General features: G+C 32.4%; 1 protein-coding gene across 2 annotated transcripts in view; it reads right to left on the bottom strand.

Annotated features, from left to right (window-relative positions):
- Nucleotides 1-566: 566 nt before the first annotated feature.
- LOC148951524 (uncharacterized) overlaps nucleotides 567-21,754 on the bottom strand; it is a 296,748-nt gene continuing 275,560 nt past the window's right edge. Inside the window, exons 31-33 of one of the 2 annotated variants that reach the window (XM_089090920.1) lie at nucleotides 6,436-6,550; nucleotides 3,059-3,319; nucleotides 567-1,049 (exon numbers count right to left, since the gene is read on the bottom strand). In XM_089090920.1, coding sequence (XP_088947046.1) covers nucleotides 957-1,049; nucleotides 3,059-3,319; nucleotides 6,436-6,550 — 469 coding nt within the window. In that variant the 3' untranslated portion in view covers nucleotides 567-956. The remainder of the gene's footprint in view (nucleotides 1,050-3,058; nucleotides 3,320-6,435; nucleotides 6,551-21,754) is intronic. The other variant, XM_089090919.1, reaches the window with a different exon arrangement.

Genomic DNA, 21,754 nt, shown 5'->3' with positions numbered 1-21,754 from the left:
AATCTGACAAAGATATACGATAGGGAATTACGGGAAATACGTTTTGGGAAGATTTGCTTAGAAGAGTACTCATAATTTAGGAGTTTGAAGGACATGGCTAAGTGACAAAGAGTTGACTGGACTGCTGAAATGTGCATGCAGCAGTTTTAGATAAGGACTCGGTGGCAAGAAATGTTTTCAAATGTAACTTATTTTTAGATGGAAATATTTTGATTGAAATTGCTCAATAGAATTTACTAAGCGTCCTAACGCAATCTGGGCTAAAAGGGAATGTTTGAGTAAAAATTCCGTCATCTTCCCGTTTATCTTGGATATATTGCTCCTTCTGTATCGATATTGTGAATTTTCCCGTTTTTTATTCCGTTTTTGATCAAAATTTGAGATGACAATATCTTTCTTTAATTTATATCAACCTTAATCCCTTTCAGGAAACAATATTTTTGTTGTCGCAAAATTAAAATTTTTTCAGCTTATTAATTTTAAAAACGTTTAATCCATTTTTGTTGAATCTTAAAATACGTTAAAACAAACAAACTGAGGGAAGGTTTTATCCTATATTCGGTGAAAGTAGTAGAAGAAGGAGTGTTTACAAAATAAAAAAAGTATCAAATTATTTTACAGTTTTAATAAATGACAGAAGCACTGATACAGCCTAAAAAACACTAGAATGAAAAAAAAAAGAAAATTAGAGGAACTAGATTAAGAGAAATAAAATTACTAAGAAGGGGAATTCTAAATCCCTTAAGTCATATTAGAAGTCTAAATAATCTGAGTCATCTAAAGTCCAAGTGGAATACACCTTCTCCTTATGTCTTCGTCTTCTACTTGGAGGAACGACTGGCGAATCAGTACCCCAGTCATAAGTTACAATTTCCAGTGTTGTTTCTTCTTCTGAGTCTTCGTAGTCTCCACTTGACGTTAGTTGACCATCCCCACTTCCTGTAACTAAATCTTCATCATCTGTGGTAAGGCCATCGCCACTTGCAGAGATGTCCAGTGTAGGTACGATTGGCGTTGCTGCTTGTTGCTATGGGTCTCGAAGTCGTTATCTAAACACAGATCAAAGATAAGTTAATTTATTTTAGGAATTTTTACAAAATTATTTTACTAATTGAAGTAAAATTTCAAAAATGTCATTCAACCAAAGCCAAATCTAGATGAAGATAAGCCCTTGGCTATTCCATTCGTAAGACCCCTCCAGCCCATTTATTTTTCTAGATCACAAGGTAAATAATATTTTATTTTATAATAACGATTAATGCATAGAAAAGAATTAGGAAATTTAAAAAAAACCTGAAAATCAATAAGCTTCGGAGAATGCGCCTTGATTTACTAGACCATTGTTAATTTTTTTTTTCTCTCAAAACCCTTGTTTTGCCTTTGAAAACTGCGCTGTAACTGATAGTAGCATTAATATTTTTAAATAAGTGATTTGTGATTAAGCATATCTTAATATACTAAAGAGCTAGATATAATACAGTATTTGGTGCGAAGTATATGCTGTGATATAGATTTATGGATTAGTTCGGGATTCAATCAATTTGGTTATTCTATATAATAGGCTAGAGTGCAGGTAAAATCTAGAAGCCATGATGAAACGAAAAAAAGTAGAAAATATCCCGGAGAATGTTGATCAGATCAGTCAGTTGAGTTTTTAATTCTCATTAGATAGCACACGGTATTTTTTTGTACCTAAAGGCAAGTGACTACATGCCATTACAGAGACTTCACGGATCTGTTTGTCTTACGACTTGGGGATCCACATATATGATTTTTCTCTTGTGTTTTTCATACCTGCTGTCCAACGTGCTCTCTCGCTGAATAGAGATAAAGTGGTTTTAGTGATATTCAAGCAATAATAACAAGATTTCTGTTGTTACAAAGTTAAACATATATCAATTTCAAAGTTTTGAATATAAGTTAAGTCTCCAAACACGCCAATAATCATGTAGTACATAAAAAATATCTTCACGAAATATAGTCGGCCTTTAGAAACATCTAATAAATATTAGAATGCAAGTGACTATGTAAATAAATTGTCTGGGCTTGTAAGCATGGCGGTATTCAGGGAGAGGGGGCTACCCAATTGATCACCCCCCCCCAAAAAAAAAGTTGTAGGTCTCATAAAAAAGTAACAAAAAAACATGTAAACAAATTTTGTTCATGGCTAGATTCATGATCACTAATCTTTTTTTAATGCCCCTCTGAAATCTTATTTCTAAGACTCTTCCCCCCAAACAAATCCTGGACACTGCCCTGCTTGTAAGCATCAATTGTACAAACTTATGTTGTACGTTTCGTATATGTTCTATATTATATAATACATTGTATAGCATAATAATTATATATAAAACTACTAAAATGGTAAATAATGACAGAGTCGGTCACCACGGTTTTCCATTTTTTTACTCAATCGGTTGCTAAAAATTCCTCGAAATTTGCCTGTTTGCCTAGTTTTGTAATTTGTTTGGTTTTGTAATACTTAAACTAAAAATTAGGATGAAATAATTCGAAGTTTCATAAGAAAAGGAAATTGTGATTGGCCCTTATAAACGTCAAAATTCTTACATAAAACAAATGAATATGCAAGCACATTATTTGAATTTTTGTATTTATATTGAAATCAAGATCTGGATGAATTAAGTCTGCAATTTTTGCTTCCCATTTTTTTTATTTGGTTGTTCATACTTATAGACTAAGGGGTGAGTTATATGATTACATGTATCACTTGAAGCCATAAAAACTGGCTGGACGTTACACTTACACTCGACATTCTCAACAAAAAATCCTCAACCTATAACAAGTTTTTGAACAGAAACACGCTTCAACCGTAATACAGTGCCTTCAAATAAAAGAACATTATAAGAGAGAACAAATAGAGAACAAATAAGAGAGCGTAAATAAGAGAAGAACAAGAGGAAGAAAAACCCAGCGTTTACAATTTCTTTAAGTTGGTTGAGTTTCAAATTCATAATGTGTTAAACACCTATATCACTATAATATTTGGAATCATTTTCATGAACTTTTTGTAGAATCAAGAAGATTACAAAAGACTTACTTGAATTGACGACTGCATTCTAAGACATACTGAGCAGCGACTAACTTTTCTTAGGTAAGCTTCACCTTTAAAGGTCTCGTTTTTGGGCTTTTTAAACATATGATTTTCTTCAATGGAGCTTAACCAGAACGAGAGGGATGAAGCGAAATAGTTGCAAGTTCCTCTTCCGTGACACTCAATAAAAGGAATGTGTTGGAAAACCTCTAAGCAGGAACCGGGAGATGACAGCTGCTGACCAGCACCTTTCTTGCCGTCCGCACTCTAAGAAAATGAACAATTACAAAGCCATCAAACAATACAGGCCATAGAGCCTTTTGTGGGGCCAGATGTATGAATTGTTGTTTTTTTCATATTTTTTATTTTTCAATGGTTCCTGTAAAATCGGATTTTTGATATAGGAAATGTATATGTATATGAGAAACAAGTTTTTATTCGACAATAGAATATAGAGACAAAAGAATTACGTTATGCTTTATAGTTTTTTTTTGCCCCGAGTGTGGATTTTATTTTCTACGTAATTAGACACCAGATATTATAGAAATAAAATATAGAAAGACACCAGCAGGCATCTAAGATGTTCGTTTTTTTTTTTTTTTTTTTTAATAAAATCTTATCTCTTCTACCGTTAGCATCCATTAAACGCTACTGCTATTAGCCATGCATGGATCCAAAAGCCTGTCTTGCTTTCCAATGCTGAGAAATTTTTATATTATAGCATTAAAAAAAAGGTTAAGTAAAAATTAAGTTTAAAACTTTTAAGAAACGCAAAATGAACTTCTAATGACCAGAAATTATCATAAGTGAAGAATAATAAAAGACTATAGTGTGTAGATAAAATTACAATTACGATTATGTATTTCCAGCTTGTAACTCTAAGATATTTGCATGGAAAAAAAACAAATTGCGACATGTGTTAAGCGCCAATTTAAAACCTCGGATTGTCAGAAAAAAATAAAATAAAACAATTGGAACTTAAAACAAATAAAAAATGCTATCAATGAAGAAATAAAAACCAAAACGAACAAGAATCAAAACCGATAATCAAATAAATCATAAAGATATAGCATACTTCTATTAGATGAATCCATGAATATTAAAACAAACAGAAATAATAACGAGTAATCAATCAAAATTTGAAATGAATCGAAAAAAAAAAAAAAACGCCAAAAGAGTAATGCTACCATCCACTATAAATATTTGAAATGCCAAAGTGTGATTAGTGCTTCTGATTTATGATTTCAAAAAAAAAAAATTACCGCTATAATTATTTTCTTATAAAATTAAGTCTTTGATTAGAGAACTGAAACTGAAGGTTGACCATCCTATAGCATTTGATTTGCTTCTCGGAATCCGTTCTTTCCAGCCTTAAAACACACGTCTACCACTCCCTGCCTCTTTGCAGCCTTCCATCTTGCTAAGTGGACGCTAACTGGTGTACTTAAATTAAAATTAAATTTAAAGCAACTTAAAAGTAGTAAATTAAAACTAATTTAATTAAAACTAGATTATCCTCGTTTTCTCGGCTATTTAATTTTACTATTCATTTATTATTTTGACATTTGCCTAAAGAACTAATTGGAGAGAAGGAAACATGTAAAGAAAATAATCCTTACTTCATAATATGTAGAATAATCATAGTTAATATATTTTACATGCAGGCTTGCGAGACTTTACCCCCAACCCTCCTAATGTGAAAATATATAGCCCCAAATTGTACATTTCCGATGTATTCTGCCACCCGTAGTTTGTTTTTCCAGTTTTTGTTTTATCGCAGTTTATTCAATTTACACGGGTTGAAACATGGGTTGAAACAAATGAGACGCATTGGCAGAATAGATAGGTAATATATAATTTGGGTTATATATTTGCACATCGGGGTGGGGGGGGGGGACAAAGTATAGGGGCTGTATGCAAAATGTGTTAACTATAATTATTCTGCATATTATGAAGTAAGAACTGTTTTCTTAACATGATTCCTTCTTCCTAATTAGTCCTCTAGGCAAATTTTTTCTATTTTTTAAGATTTTTTTAGATAATTTTTTAGAAAAAAATAGGACTATTTTTTCTTCTTTAGCATTTGTCATGTATAGCCAGTGTGATATGAACTGTTGCACACGTTGCAATATTAACTATTGCACACAATTTTTGAAGTTGGGCAGTGTCTTGACTAAAGTATTACTTTTTCCTAAAGTAGTTCTAAAGTGAAGATGTTCTTTTAGACACATATGCAAACATATAATTCTTTGAATTAAAAAACAACATATACACAATTGTCCTTTTAGGCCGTGGCTGTTAGACCCTTTTCTGAAAACGAACAACAATAAGCATTTAAATCTTTCATCACACCTGCATTTACGCTATTAATATATATTCCCCTGCTTAAGCACTTTTAAAACTCATGAGTTTACGAAAGTTCAAACCTTTCCTTTCTGTCGGTTTTACTTAGTCCTTTCTGTGAAACTAAAATTGTGTTTCGTTAAAAAATGTTTCATTTTTCTGAACAAATCACAATCACAAGAAACTAAATCTAGGAATGCAGATATGTATCACATGGATCCACCAAGTGTATGCAATACTAGGCGCACGGATTATAATTGGAAATAGGAACTAAAATAGGAACTTTGTTTGTGATCCTATGAACATGGGAATATCCATTTTTTAGCGAAGTTTCAATTATTGTTAGAATGTCTTCTTAAGGAAGCAAGATGAAAGACTAACACGGACGTTAATTACTTTCCTCCTTTCCTTGTGTTAACCAAATAATAGCTAGAATTCAGTTGTTGACCCTCGTACTTTTGAAAATAATATTAAAAAAAATGTTATGTCATATTTGGTAGTTATTTACTTTCCAAATCTTCTTTTTTGAAATCTTCTTGAGAACATAGCTTATGTATCTACTAGGCTTAAAAGGTTTACAATAATTACATAACTCTATGTGTGTTTGTTCATGCTAACTGTTTTTTTCTAACTTTTTGGCCTTTTGGCTGTTTTGTTAAGGGAATTGTTGCACATTTTTACCGCACAGGCTTAATAGAGCCTAATGGTTAGTTTTCTTATGCATTTTGTTCCTTAGTTTTTTTTTCTAATAAATTAGTTCTTCAAAAGAAAAAAACGTGGCAAAACGAGAAAATTTCCACAGTATTTTTGTTTTCTACGTTCCTTAAGTGAAATTTTTTTATCGCAATCCGAAACTTTAAAAAGTTTTGGAAGTAGTTGTATTTTCCTTACACTTTAAAAAATTAAATCGCTTAAACACTCCAAGTTTTTATTAGTTTAAAGAAAAAACAGCTAAACAGTTCCATAATATGACAATGCTAAAACATACTAAAAGAAATGATTGCTAGGCAAAACTAATTACTTTTATTTAAAATAATTACCATTAAGAAACTATAACCCCTCCATAGCTCTCCCCAATTGACTGGGCAATCCGGTACGTCTGCTGACTGACTATGAACTGTTATTACATTCTTGGTTGCTTCACACACCGAACATCTTAAAAAAGACAGAAAAAACTAAAATTATTTCTTTAATACGGACGTTATAATCCTATCCAATATTTAATAAATACTACCTTTAAATTTAAATTATCTTTTTAATTACTTTTGCACATTAAAACATGATTATGAGTAGAATGCTTATAATGACTTTGCTTACACATATAGGAAATACTTTGCTTACACATATAGGAAATACTTTTGCTTACACATATAGGAATCTCCATGCTATTTGCGTAGACTATGTTCCATCCTGTGCTATTTGGGATTGCGTAATATGTTATGAAGGACAGGTTTCTGACATAATTTATGTAGGCCAAATTTCTACTTCATAATATATCTATGGCACACATGCCTTTTAGGGTAAATCCGTGTCAGAAAACTTGTGTGTCTTGTTTATGTGTTAATATATTCAGTTTTTTTCTTTCGTTGAAATGCAAGAGTTGGAATATTTCAGTAGTGTTTTGTTGTGCTTTACCTTGTCACAGTTACATTCTCTTGATTTTTCAAAGTTGTTTTTGAATTTCTTTCGTGAAATGTAAGATTTTGTATATTTCAGTAGGTTTTTGTTGTGCTTTACCTCATCACAGTTACATTCTCTTGATGTTTCAAAGTTCATTTTGAATTTCTTTCGTGAAATGCAAGAGTTGGAATATTTCAGTAGTGTTTCATCGTGGTTTACTATGTCACAGTTACATTTTCTTGATTTTTCAAATTTCATTTTGAATTTCTTTCGTGAAATTTAAGAGTTGGAATTTTTCAGTATTTCCTTGTTGTGCTTTACCTTGTCACAGTCACATTCTCTTGATGTTTCAAAAGTTCATTTTGGATTTCTTTCCTTGAAATGCAAGAGTTGGAATATGTCAGTAGTGTTTTGTCGTGGTTTACTATGTCACAGTTACATTCTCTTGATTTTCAAAGTTCATTTTGAATTTCTTTCATGAAATGCAAGAGTCGGAATATTTCAGTAGTGTTTTATTGTGCTTTACCTTGTCACAGTTACCTTCTCTTGATTTTTCAAAGTTCATTTTTGCATTTCTTTTGTTGAAATGCAAGAGTTGAAATATTTCAGTAGTGTCTTGTTGTGCTTTACCTTGTCACAGTTACATTCTCTTGATTTTTCAAAGTTTATTTTGGATTTCTTTCGTTGAAATGCAATAGTTAAAATACCATTTTTCGTTAAGTGTGAGAGTGACTAAATTCATTATCAACATCCTTTGTCAGATACATTAAATAAAATTGACAAAATCTAAATTTCAGAGGGAATAAATTCATTATCAACATCATTTGTCAGATACATCAAACAAAATTAACAAAATCTAAATTTCAGAATGAATAAATGCTTTAACAACATCCTTTATTGGATATGTCGGATAAAATTGACTTACTCTAAGCATCAGAGTGACAAAATTCTATATCAACATCCTTATCTCAAATACATAGGATAAAATTGACAAATACTAAGTGTTAGAGTGAAAATTTTTTTTTATCAGCATCCTTTGGGAGACACATCGGATAAAATTGACAAAATCTAAATTTCAGAATGAATAAATTCATTATCAACATCCTTTGTCGGATATGTCGGATCAAATTGACAAAATCTAAGTATCAGAGTGAATATTTTTTTTAAAAAACATCCTTTGCTAGATACATCGAATAAAATTGATAAAATATAAGTGCCTGAGTGAATAAATTTTTTTTTATCAACATCTTTTGTCAGATACATCAAATAAAATTGACAAAATCTAAATATCAGAATAAATAAATGTTTTAACAACATCCTTTATCGGATATGTCGGATAAAATTGACAAAATCTAAGTATCAGAGTGACTAAATTCTATATCAACATCCTTTTTCTCGGATACATAGGATAAAATTGACAGAGTCCAAGTGTCAGAGTTAATAAATTTTTTTTATCAACATCCTTTTCTCGGATACATAGGATAAAATTGACAAAATCTGAATTTCAGAATGAATAAATTCATTATCAACATCCTTTTTCAGATATGTTGGATAAAATTGCCAAATTCTAAATTTCAGAATGAATAAATGCTATAACAATATCCTTTATCGGATATGTCGGATAAAATTGACAAAATCTAAGCATCAGAGTGACTAAATTCTATATCAAAACCATTTTCTCGGATACATAGAATAAAATTGACAGAATCCAAGTGTCAGACCGAATATATTTTTTTTATCAACACCATTTGTCATATACATCAAATAAACTTGAAAAAACCTAAATTTCAGAATGAATAAATGCTTTAAGAACATACTTTATCGGATATGTCGGATAAAATTGACAAAATATAAGTTTCGGAGTGAATAATTTTTTTTTATTGACGTCCTTTGGCAAATACATCGGATAAAATTGACAAAATGTAAGCATCAGAGTGACTAAATTCTATATCAACATCCTTTTCTCGAATGTCAAATTCTAAGTGTTAGAGTGAATAAATTTTTTTATCAACATCCTTTGGCAGACACATCGGATAAAATTGACAAAATCTAAATTTCAGAATGAATAAATTCATTATCAACATCCTTTTGTCAGATATGTTGGATAAAATTGACAAAATATAAGTGTCAGAGTGAATAAATTTTTTTTATCAACATCATTTGTCAGATACATCAAACAAAATTGACAAAATCTAAATTTCAGAATGAATAAATGCTTTAACAACATCCTTTATCGGATATGTCGGATAAAATTGACATAATCTAAGTATCAGAGTGACTAAATTCTTTATCAACATCCTTTTCTCAAATACATAGGATATAATTGACAAATTCTAAATGTTAGAGTGAATAAATTTTTTTTCATCAACATCCTTTGGCAGATACATCGGATAAAATTGACAAAATCTAAATTTTATAATAAATAAATTCATTACCAATATCCTTTGTTAGATACGTAGGATAAACTTGACAAAATCTAAGTTTCAGAATTAATAAATGCTATAACAATATCCTTTATCGGATATGTTGAATAAAAATGACAAAATCTAAGCATCAAAGTGACCAACTTCTATAGCAACATCCTTTTCTAGTATACATATAATAAAATTTAAAAAATATAAGTTTCAGCCTGAATAATTTTTTTTTTATCAATACCTTTTGTCAGATGCATAGAATAAACTTGACAAAATATAAATTTCATAATGAATAAAGGCTTTAACAACATCCTTTATCGGATATGTCGGATAAAATTGACAAAATTTAAGTATCAGAGTGACTAAATTCTATATCAACATCCTTTTCTCGAATACATGGGATAAAATTGACAAATTCTAAGTGTTAGAGTGAATAAATTTTTTTTATCAACATCCTTTGCCAGATACATCGGATAAAATTGACAAAATCTAAGTATCATTGGGTAATAAATTCATTATCAACATCTTTTGTCGGATAAAATTGACAAAATATAAGTATCAGAGTGAATAATTTTTTTTTATCAACAACCGTTGTCAGATGCATCGAATAAATATTGAAAAAACTTAAATATCACAATGGATAAATGCTTTAACAGCATCATTCATCGGATTTTTCGAATAAAATTGACAAAATCTAGATATCAGATTGATGAAATTCTACACCAACATTCTTTTCTCAGAAAAATAGATTAAAATTTACAATTTTCAAGTTTTAGATGTAAGAAATACTCTCATATATCAAAATCCTTTTCCAATCACGTCGGATAAAGCTTACAAAATCAAAGTATCAGAGTGACTACATTCATTATCAACCTCCTTTCTAGGATATTTTTGATAAAATTGATAAAATCTAAGTATCAGAGTGATTAAATTCCATATCAATATCATTTTCTTGGATACATGGGATAAAATTGACAAAATATAAGTATCAGTGTGAATAAATGCTTTATCAACATCCTTTAAATGCATTATCAACATCATTTGAACTTTGAAACAAGTTCTTTGAAAAAAGAACTTTGAAACAACAAAATGAACTTTGAAACATCAAGAGAATGTAACTGTGACGAGGTAAAGCACAACAAGACCCTACTGAAATATTCCAACTCTTACATTTCACGAAAGAAATTCAAAATGAACTTTGAAAAATCAAGAGAATGTAACTGTGACAAGGTAAAGCACAACAAAACACTACTGAAATATTCCAACTCTTGCATTTCAACGAAAGAAAAAAACTGAATATATTAACACATAAACAAGACACACCGGTTTTCTGACACGGATTTACCCTAAAAGGCATGTATGCCATATATATATTATGAAGTAGAAATCTGGCCTACATAAATTATGTCAGAAACCTGTCCTTCATAACATATTACGCAATCCCAAATAGCACAGGATGGAACATAGTCTACGCAAATAGCATGGAGATTCCTATATGTGTAAGCAAAAGTATTTCCTATATGTGTAAGCAAAGTATTTCCTATATGTGTAAACAAATTCATTATAAGCATTCTACTATTATGTACGCATAATTGTCATAGAAATTAGCATTGAGAAATTTCCAAAAATCGAGCAAACATCATTTACGTAAAAATTGAATTGTTTGTATTTGAACCAAATGATCTAATTGTAAAACCATTTCATTTGTCAATGCAGTAAATGATAATTTTTTTCTAATATAAATGATAATTTATATTAGAACAAAAATAAATGATAAATGATAATTTATATTTGACAAACAATCTAAGGATCTTGAAGAATCTATGGCCCTTATTTCGGGTTTTTGGTAATACTTTCACAAACCAGTTACGAATTAAATAAGAGTTTAGAACAAAGAATATGATGCACTTCCAGTACAACAACATGGCTAAAAACCAAGATCAATACTTTAGCATCTTTTTGTATGCTTAATAATCACACACATCAAACAGTTCGTGGGAACGAACTGTAAGTAAGGAGCGACCCGACTCAATAGTAACCGAACCTCTAAAACAGGGAATTTTGATATTTTGTTTCTCCGCATTATTTGGGGGGGGGGGGCGCAACTCCCCTCCCATGCCACACCCAAACGACGCCCCTTACAATGGGTATATAAAAAAATCGGGGGTTTATGCTGATTTCAAATATAAGTTTCAATAAATTTCATTTTACCCATCAAAGGTTACGAGCCTGAGAGTGTTTGCCTGATTTTTGAAAAAAGGAGGACACATCGACTAAAAGTCATAGAATCTTAACGATAATCACACCATCAGAATTAGCGCATCAGAAAACCCTACTATGGAGGTTTTGAGCGTTTATCTGAAAAAAAATGTGGAAGTTTTGATTTTCTACCAGAAGAGAGATCACGGTGTGTTTATTTTTTTTCCCAGGGGTGATCTTATAGACCTATCGACCAGTGGTCCTAGAACATCGTGAGAGGACTCAATCGAACGGGAATTAAAAGCCCTAGTGCCTTTTTTAAGTGACCAAAAAGTTGAAGGGCAACTAGGCCCCCTCCCATGCTCTTTTTTCTCAAAAACGTCCAATCACAATTTTGAGAAAGCCATTTTGTTCAGCATAGTTGCAAGGCCGAATAACTTTGCCTTTAGGGATATCCTAACCCTCCCACAGCCCCTGGGGAAAGGTCTTTGAGTTAAAAAATTCGCCCTTGTTTACGTAGAGTATTTATTATTGGGAAGTATGCATACATTTGTTTTTGGGGGGGGGAGGGGAGATTTCTATTGGTGGTATTTTTCACGGGGGAAATTTTCCATGGGGAGGGAAGTTTCCAGGGGGTGAATTTTTCAGGGGAAATTTTACACTTGGGGAATTTGCCAGAATTCCTATACGAAACTTTACTTATGTCTTGCTTTCTCATTTCTATCTCAATTTTACGCATGGGTGATTTTAAGGGTAATTGTCTGAGATGCATTTTTACCAGGATTGAATTTTGAAGAGAATAAATCCTTGAAAAGGAGAGACCTTTCTATGGAGGAGTAAACAGATTTCCTGGCATTAATAAAAATGATAAGAAATTGAATAAAAAAACAATGTTGTCTTGAATAAATTTTTTTCAACTAAAAGTAAGGAGCAACACTAAAACTTAAAACGAGCTGAAATTATTACGTATATGATGAGGGTTACTCCTCCACAAGACTTCACTCTTTACACTAAAGTTTGAATTATGTCCGAATTCTTTAAGAACGACTCCTGAAACACTATGTTCGTTTATCTAGAACAACAAGAAGCTTTTTTAAAAGTACTAAACACTTGAGTGTAAAGAACGAAGTGTTGTGGAAGAGTAACCCCCCTCATAAACGTAACAAATTCTATTCGTTTTAAGTTTTAATGTTGCTCCCTACTTTCAGTTGAAAAAAATTGGTTTTTTGTATATTTAATCTAAACATAGATTAAACTTTGTACTGAGTATTCCAGAATATTTTTAAATACACTCACTTTTTTATGAATACTTAAATATTTATTGCAGTTCTAGTTAACTGAAAAAAAATTGTAAAGATAATGTTTTAGTCATAACATGTCAATACGAGATGCATATATCATGCTAAGCAATAATATCATGGCTGCATATCTCGGATAAGAAAACTAATAATAATAAAAAAAATAAATGCTTTGTCTTGAAGTGTTTTACTCCACTCCATTATAGAATTGGCCCTCAATTATAGTCAAAGTTATGCCAAAAAGTCGCATCTAGAATTTCCACGATTAAAAGTTGATTGTATTTAAATGCTTATTGAACTTCTTAGCAATTATGAAAAAATTGCTGGAAGAAAATGTTTGAATCATAATATGTAAATATGAGATGCATATATGATGCTAAGCAAATGGCATCATGGTTGCATATCTTACATGAGAAAGGTGGTAATAGTCAAACACTTCGTGGTAACGAACTGTAAGTAAGGAGCGACCCGGCTCAATGGTAACCGAAACTCTAGAAAACGGGTTTTTGATACCAATAGATAAATCAAAAGAATAAGATTTCAATGCTGATTTCAAATATATAACTTTCATCAAGTTTAGTGCTACCCATCAAAAGTTACGCGCCTGAGAAAATTTGGCTGATTTTCAAAAAAAGGGGGAAAGACCCCTAAAAATTATAGAACCTTAATGAAAAACACACCATCATATTCAACGTATCAGAGAACCCCACTGTAGAGGTTTCAAGCTCCTATCTACAAAAATGTGGAATTTTCCATTTTTTGCCAGAAGAAAGATCACGGATGCGTGTTTATTTATTTATTTATTTGCTTGTTTGTTTATTTGTTTTTTTTTCCCCCAGGGGTGATCGTATCGACCCAGTGGTCCTAGAATATAATGGGAGGACTCATTCGAACGGGAATTTAAATTTCCGGTTTATTTTTCATGCGACCAAAAAAATGGAAGGTAACTAGGCCCCCTCATCCACTTATTTTTTCCCCTAAATGACTTGAAAAAAATTTTGAGATCGCCATTTTGTTCAATATGGTTGATAATATGATATCTATGTCTTTCAGGGTGACTTGGTTTTCCGAAGTCCCCAGGGGGCGGACCAAAAGTTATGAACTTTACCCAATTTTAACATACCGTATTAGTTATTGGGAAGTAGGCCTATACAAACTTTTTCTGTAGGGTTTTTTTCTGTTAGTGGGAGGGCAGGGTGGGTCTGGGGTTATATTGGCGGATCTGTTCATGAAGGAAGTTTTCATGGGGAAAGGTAAATTTCCATGAAGGGTGTGCCGGAATTTCCAGCATTATTTATTGTTACTTGGGACGTATACAACCATGTTAAGGAAGGATTTTTTCTGGAGGGGGGGGGGCGCGAGGCGGGGCTCAATAGGGATACTCTTGCCGTGGAGTATGTGTATGGGGGGTAAGGGACATTGCTAGGAAGGGGGTGCCAGATTTCCAAGCATTATTTAAGAAACGATCAGAAATTAAATAAAAAAAAAAAAATTTTTTTCAACTGAAATGTAAGAAGGAATATTAGAACTTAAAACAAACAAAAATTATAACGCATATGAGGGGGTTCTTCCCCAAGTCAATACCTCGCTCTTTACGCTACAGTTTTTTTTTAAGTGCTTTCAAAAGAGATATCTATTCTAATTAAACGGCCTTTGTGATTCAGGGGTTTCTGAATCAAAATTTTTTTAACTTTTAACGTAAAGAGCGTGGTATTGACTAAGGGGAGAACCCCTTCATATAAGTAATAACATATACGTAATAAAAAAAACAATAAAAAAACAAGCGATACGGCTCAATAGTAATTGAAACTTTTAAAAACGAAATTTTGATGTCAATAAATGTATCAAAAGAATGTGTTTATAATGCTGATCCTAAATATATAAATTTTATTAAGTTTAGTATTACTCATCAAAGACCACGAGCCTGAAAAAATTTACTCAATTTTTTTAAGAGGGGGGAAACATCCCCTGCAAGTGAAAGATTTTTAATGAAAATCACACCGTCAGATTCAGCGTATCAGAAAACCCTATTACATAGGTTTCAACCTCATATCTGCAAAAATCTGCAACTTTGTATTTTTTGCCAGAAGAAAAATATACGAATATAGAAGTTAGTTACGTAAGTTAATTTGTAAAGACATCCATTTAGCAAAAGAAAAGTAAAATTTTTATACAAATAAAAGCTGCATTAACTAAAAAACGATCAGAAATTAAATAAAAAAAAACAAGTTTTTTAAACTGAAAATAAGGAGCGACATCAAAACTTAAAACAAACAGAAATTATTCCGTATATGAAAGGGGCTGTCCCCTCCTCAACGCCTCGATCTTTACGCTAAAGTTTGACTCTTTCTCACAACTCTATTTTTTGAAACAATAAAAAACTTTAGCGTAAAGAGCGAGGCGTTGAGGAGGGGACAGCCCCTTTCATATACGGAATAATTTCTGTTCGTTTTAAGTTTTAATGTCGCTCCTTACTTTCAGTTTAAAAAACTTGTTTTTTTTTATTTAATAAAACAAAGGCTTCCAATAAATAATCCTAAAAACTGAAATGATTTTTGGTAAAGTTTTTTAACCCACTGTATTCTGGAGTTGGCCCTCCAATATCGTCGATGTCATGCCTAAAAGTATCTGACAAACTCGCAATTACAAGATAATTGTCAGAAACTGTTCACTAAGCAGTTCTCAAATGAGAGTTCAACAGAACAATATGTACTCAATCAAACTTTGGTTCTTTTGATCTATTAAAAAAAAGAAGTTTTGTCAACTGAATGTAAGGAGAAATATTAAAGCTTAAAACAAACAAACAGTATGAGTTATATGAAGGGGGTTTCCCCATCCTCAACACCTCACTCTTTGTGCTATAGTTTCTTAGTACTTTTAAAAGCTTTTTATTGTTCTAATTAAACTAATCCTTGTGTTTCAGGATTCGTTCTTAAAGAATTGGGGCAAAATTCAAACTTTAGCATAAAGAGCGATGCGTTGAGGAGAGGTAAACCCCCTTCATATACGTCATAATCTCTGTTTGGTTTAAGTTTTAATGTTGCTTCTTACTTTCAGTTGAAAAAACTTGTTTTTTTTAAAATTCTGATCGTTTTTAAATAATACCAGGAAATCTAGCCCCACCTCCATAGAGAAACCCCCCCTCCTTACAATAATATACTCTAGACCAGTGGTTTCCAGCTAATTTTAGGCCATATCCTGCCTAGGCGTTTCTAAAATCCTGATACCCCCTCGAGATATTTAAGTTTTGTTATATTTCACATGTATTCACCTGAAGGATGCTTAGAGGGCCAATAACTTGGGGTCTTTTTTGGGGTTGTTCTCTAGGCATATTTTATTCTAATGAAAAATATCGTCTGAATACGAAACCAATTATACAATGTATAACGCCATTTCAATACTATCATGCATCTTTTTCGTTCTTTAAATGCATTTGAATGTGCCGTCATTCACATGAACTTTTTTTCCTTCATATTAAGGGTCTAAAGCATAGTCAGCCGAAGTGTGTACGCCCACTTGACCCACCAAAATATTGTCATGTCCCATCGGTGGGGCCTGCGCCTCACGTTGTGAATCACAGCTCGAGACGAGTCAATCCCCGTGAATAGATACCCTGGATAATTATCCTTAAAAACTCCACGCGTAAAACTGAGACGGAAAACAGAAAGCAAGACATATAAAAAGAATTTTGTATAGGAATTCTGTCAAATTCCCCCAGTGTAAAATTTCCCCTGAAAAATTAACCCCCCCTCGACACTTCCCTCCGCATGGAAAATTCTCCCTCGGGAAAACCCCCAGCAGGAAATTTGTCCCCTCCTCCACCCGAAAATGAAGGCATGCTTCCCAATAATAATACTAAGCATAAATAATGGACAAATTTTATAAATTAAAGACCTTTCCCCTGGGGTTGTGGGGGATCATGCTATATCCAAAGGCATATTTATTGGGTCTTTCAACTATGATGGACAAAATGACCAGACAATTTTGGTTAGACATTTTTGGAAAAAAAGTGTTGGGAAGGGGGCCTAGTTGCCCTCTAATCTTTTTAGTCCCTCAAAAAAGGCATTAGAACTTTTAATCTTCGTTTGAATGATCCTTCTCTCGATATTCTAGGATCACTGGATAAAAAACCCGTTAAAAAAAAACGAAAAAAAAAACAACAAACAAATAAACACGCATAGGCTACGTGATCTTTCTTCCGGAAAAAATATAAAATTCCACATTTTAGGAGGTTGAAACCTCTGAAAAAAAAGGCTCTCTGATACGCTAAATCTGATGGTGTGATTTTTATTAGGATTCTTAGACTTATAGGGGGTGTAACCCTCCTTTTTTTGAAAATCAGGCAAATTTTCTCAGGCTCTTAGCCTTTTATATTTAACACTAAACTTAATGAAACTTATGTAATTGAAATCGTATAATAACGCGATTCTTTTGATACATATATCAGTATTAAAATTTGAATTTTTTAGAGTTTCGATTACTATTGAGCCGCGTCGCTCCTTACTTACATTTCATTACCACGAACGGTTTACCTTAGTAGTGTGAAAATGTTAAATGTGCCAAAAGCCGTGCTATTACTGTTAATTCATAACAAGCACTTAGAAATTGTTATTAACTTTCATATAAGCCCTTAATTGTCCCTTCCTATCTTATTATGATTTTATCTTATTACGTTTTATATTATGAGTTATGGGAAGAAAAAAGGGAAATGAAGAGTTCCGACAAGGACACATCAGTCTAAGCAGTGTAAAAATAAAATATAATATCCCTCGTTTTTCAAGACGGGGGAAATCGATACTCCAGTTGAGTGTTTCTGAAAATAATGATTTCTACTTTTGTCCGCCATATTTGGAATTCTACATATTTGGATTTCTACTTTGTCCGCCATATTTAATCCTCTTGGAAATTATTAGTTTCAAATAAACATATAAATAAAGAAAAAACAGTGAATTTACTTACAATTAATTTTACAGGCTCAGCAGCACTTAGAATTTATTACAACAGATTTTAATTTGCTCTGTAGATTTGGTTGAAACACTCGTTTCTTATTAAATTAAATTTAAAAAAAAAGTTTTTTTCTACTGAAAGTAAGGATCAACATTAAAACTTAAAACGAACAGAAATTATGGTTTATATGAGGAAGGTCGCCTCCTCGTCAATACCTCGCTCTTTATGATAAAGTTTTTTAGTACATTTAAAAGAGCTTTTCATTCTAATTAAACGGCCTTTGTGATTCAGGAGTCATTCTTAAAGAATTGGGACAAAATTCTAACTTTAGCGTAAAGAGCGAGTTTTTTATTTATTTATTCATCTTCAAAGTCAAATACTTTACTCTCTATCTTCTTATAATCCCTTTTATTTAATTACTGAGTATTTTTTAAATCATGCCCGGAAATCCCACTCTCCTGTAAAATTTCCTCTAGAAAATTCACTCCGAGGACTTTCCTCGACACGAAAAATTCTCTCCGTAGAAAATACCCTCTCACAGAAAAATCCCCCTGAAAAATTTCCATATATTTCCCAATAATAAATACTATATGCAAACAATGTACAAACTTCAAAAAGGGCTCATTCGATTGGAAATTGAAAGGGCTAGTGCCATTTTTAATAGTCGAAAGTAATTGGAGGGTAACTAGCCCCCCTCTCACGCTCACTATTTACCCAAACACAAATACCCAAACACATCCAATCAAAATTTTGAGACAGGTATTTTGTTCAACGTAGTTAAAAGTTCAACGTGATTTTTGGTAGTTTTACGCTTAGAAGATTAATTTACTTTATTTTTGCTCATTCTTGGCTTAATGGAGCTCTTTACTTTTCTTTGAAAAACTTGTTTTGTGGAAAAAGTTTTTTAAATTAATTAACCTAAAAAGCCAATTCTTTTGATGCATTAAATAAAAAAAACAAGTTTTTTTTAACTGAAAGTAGCACATCACTCTTGACGCTAAATTTTTTAGTACTTAAAACAAAGCTTCTTATTGTTCTAATTAAACGAACATAGTGTTCCAGGAGTCGTTCTTAAAGGATTGGGACAGAATTTAAACTTTAACGTAAAGAGCGAGGTATTGTGCAGGAGTAAACCCCTCATATAGGTAATAATTTCTGCTCGTTTTAAGTTTTAATGTTGCTTCTTTCTTCAGTTGAAAAACTTGTTTTTTTAAATTTCTGGTCGTTTTTTACATAATGACAGGAAATCTGGCTACTCCTCCACGAACAAATCCCTCCTCCCCAAGGATTTATTCTCTAGACCAATTACCCTTAATATTTCCACGAGTAAAAGTGAGACGGAAAAGAGAAAGCAAGACATAAGAAGAATTTCGTATAGGAATTCTGACGAATTCCCCCAGTGTAAAATTACCCCTGAAAAATTTACCTCTGGAAACTTCCCTCCTCATGGAAACTTATGCCCGAGGAAAATCCCACCAGCAGAAAATCCCCCCCCCCAAAAATGTTTGCATACATACCGAAACCAAATACTATACGTAAACAACAGGCAAATTTTGTAACTTAAAGACCTATCCCTAGGGGCTGTGGGAGGATCATGATATCCCCAAAGGCATAGTTATTCGGCCTTTCACCTATGCTGAGCAAACTGGCTATCTCAAAATTTTGGTTGGACGATTTTTAGAAAAAATGCCCTCCAATTTTTTGGTCACTTAAAAAGGGCACTAGAGCTTTTAATTTCCTTTCAAATGACCCCTCCCAAGATATTCTAGGATAATTGGGTCGACACGAAAACCCCTTTGAAAAAAAAACAACAAACAAACACGCATCCGTGATCTTTCTTCTGGCAGAAAATACAAAATTTCACATTACTTCAGATAGGCGCTTGAAACTTCTACGGTAGGGTTATCTGATACGCTGAATCTGATGGTGGGATTTTCATTGAGATCTTAAGACTTCTAGGGGGTTTTCCCCTTTTTTCAAAAATCAGATAAATTTTCTCAGGGTCGTAGTCTTTGATGGGTAAGGCTAACCCTTATTGAAACTTATATATTTGAAACCAGCATAAAATCCCGATTCTTTTAATATTAAATTAAAAAAAACGAGTTTTTTTTTAACTGAAAGTAAGGAGCGACATTAAAACGAACAGAAATTATTCCGTTTACGAAAGGGGCTGTCCTCTCCTCAACGCCTCGCTTTTTACGCTAAAGTAAGACTCTTTATCAAAAATCTATTTTTTAAAACACTAAAAAACTTTAGCGTATAAAGCGAGGCGTTTAGGAGGGGACAGCCCCATTTGATATACGGAATAATTTCTGTTCGTTTTAAGTTTTAATGTCGTTCCTTACTTTGAGATAAAAAAATTGTTTTTTTTTTTTTTTAATGTCTGAACGTTTTTGAATTAATGTGGCTTTAATTTTGGCTCACCGTGCATAAATAATTAAAATGAAATTTGCATATTAATTTTCTTTTTTTTGGCTAAATGGCTTTCTTGAAATTTTGTTCTGACGTAACTTACGAATTAACTTACGTAACAAACTTCTATATTAGTATGTTTTTATTATGCATATTAGGGAGTTCGCCCCCTAGTCAATACCTCGCTCTTTACGCTAAAGTGTGAATTTTGTTTCAAATTACAAACCCCTGAATCACAAAGGCCGGTTAATTAGAATAGACAGCTCTTTTGAAAGTACTAAAAAAAGCTTAAGCGTAAAGAGCGAGATATTGAATTGGGGGTGAACCCCCTCATATACGTAATAATTTCTGTTCGTTTTAAGTTTTAATGTTGCTTTTTACTTTCAGTTGAAAAAGAAACTTGTTTTTTAATTTAATTTCTGATCGTTTTTTAAATAATGCTGGGAAATCTGGCACCCCCTTCATAGAAATGTCCCTCACCCCAAGGAAACATCCTCCACAGAAATATTCCCCCACTTAGCCCCCTCCACCAGCCCTCCCCCACCAGAAAAAAAAATCCTTCCTGAAAACGTCTATATACTTCCCAATAACCAATACTATATGTAAACAATGGGCAAAGTTCATAACTTGCAGTCCTTCCCCCGGGAACTGTAATGGATTAAGTCATCCTCAAAGACATATTTATTAAATTTTCGACTACGTTGAACAAAATGGCTATCTTAAAATTTTAATTGGGTGACTTCGGGAAGAAATGAGCGTGTGAGGGGCCAAGTTGCCCTCCAATTTTTTTGATCACTTAAAAATGGCACTAGAACTTTTAATTTCCGTTCAAATGAGCCCTCTTACGATATTCTAGGACTACTGGATCAATAATATCATCAATGGGAAAAAAAAAAAAAAAACAAAGAAACAAGCATCCGTGATCTTTCTTCTGACAAAAAACACAAAATTCCACATTTTTGCAGATACGAGCTTGAAAGCTCTACAGTATGGCTATCTGATACGCTGAATCCGATGGTGTGATTTTCATTAAATTTCTATGACTGTTAGGGGGTGTTTCCCCATTTTTTCGAAAATAAGGCAAATTTTCTCAGGCGCGTAACTTTTGATGGGTAAAATTAAACTTGATGAAACTTATATATTTGACATCAGCATGAAAGTTTGATTCTTCTGATATATCAATTGGCATCAAAATTCCATTTTTCGGAGTTTCGGTTACTATTGAGCTGGGTCCATCCTTACTTACAGTTTATTACCAAAAACTGTTTGATATCTATTGGTATCAAAGCTCCATTGTTTAGAACTTCGGTTACTATTGAGCCGGGTCGCTCTGTACTTACAGTTCGTTACCACGAACTGTTTGATTAATTGTCATTAAATTGATTTTTAAGAGCATCAGTTTCAATATAGACGAGTCCATCCTTACTTACACTTATTTACAATGATCTGTTTGACGGCGAAGATAGGTA

Source organism: Artemia sp. Qi Xiang Cuo, chromosome 6 (assembly GCF_049724085.1).
Source record: "Artemia sp. Qi Xiang Cuo chromosome 6, ASM4972408v1, whole genome shotgun sequence".
In the NCBI taxonomy this organism is placed as follows: domain Eukaryota; kingdom Metazoa; phylum Arthropoda; class Branchiopoda; order Anostraca; family Artemiidae; genus Artemia; species Artemia sp. Qi Xiang Cuo.
This window is presented reverse-complemented; position numbering and strand designations above follow the sequence as displayed.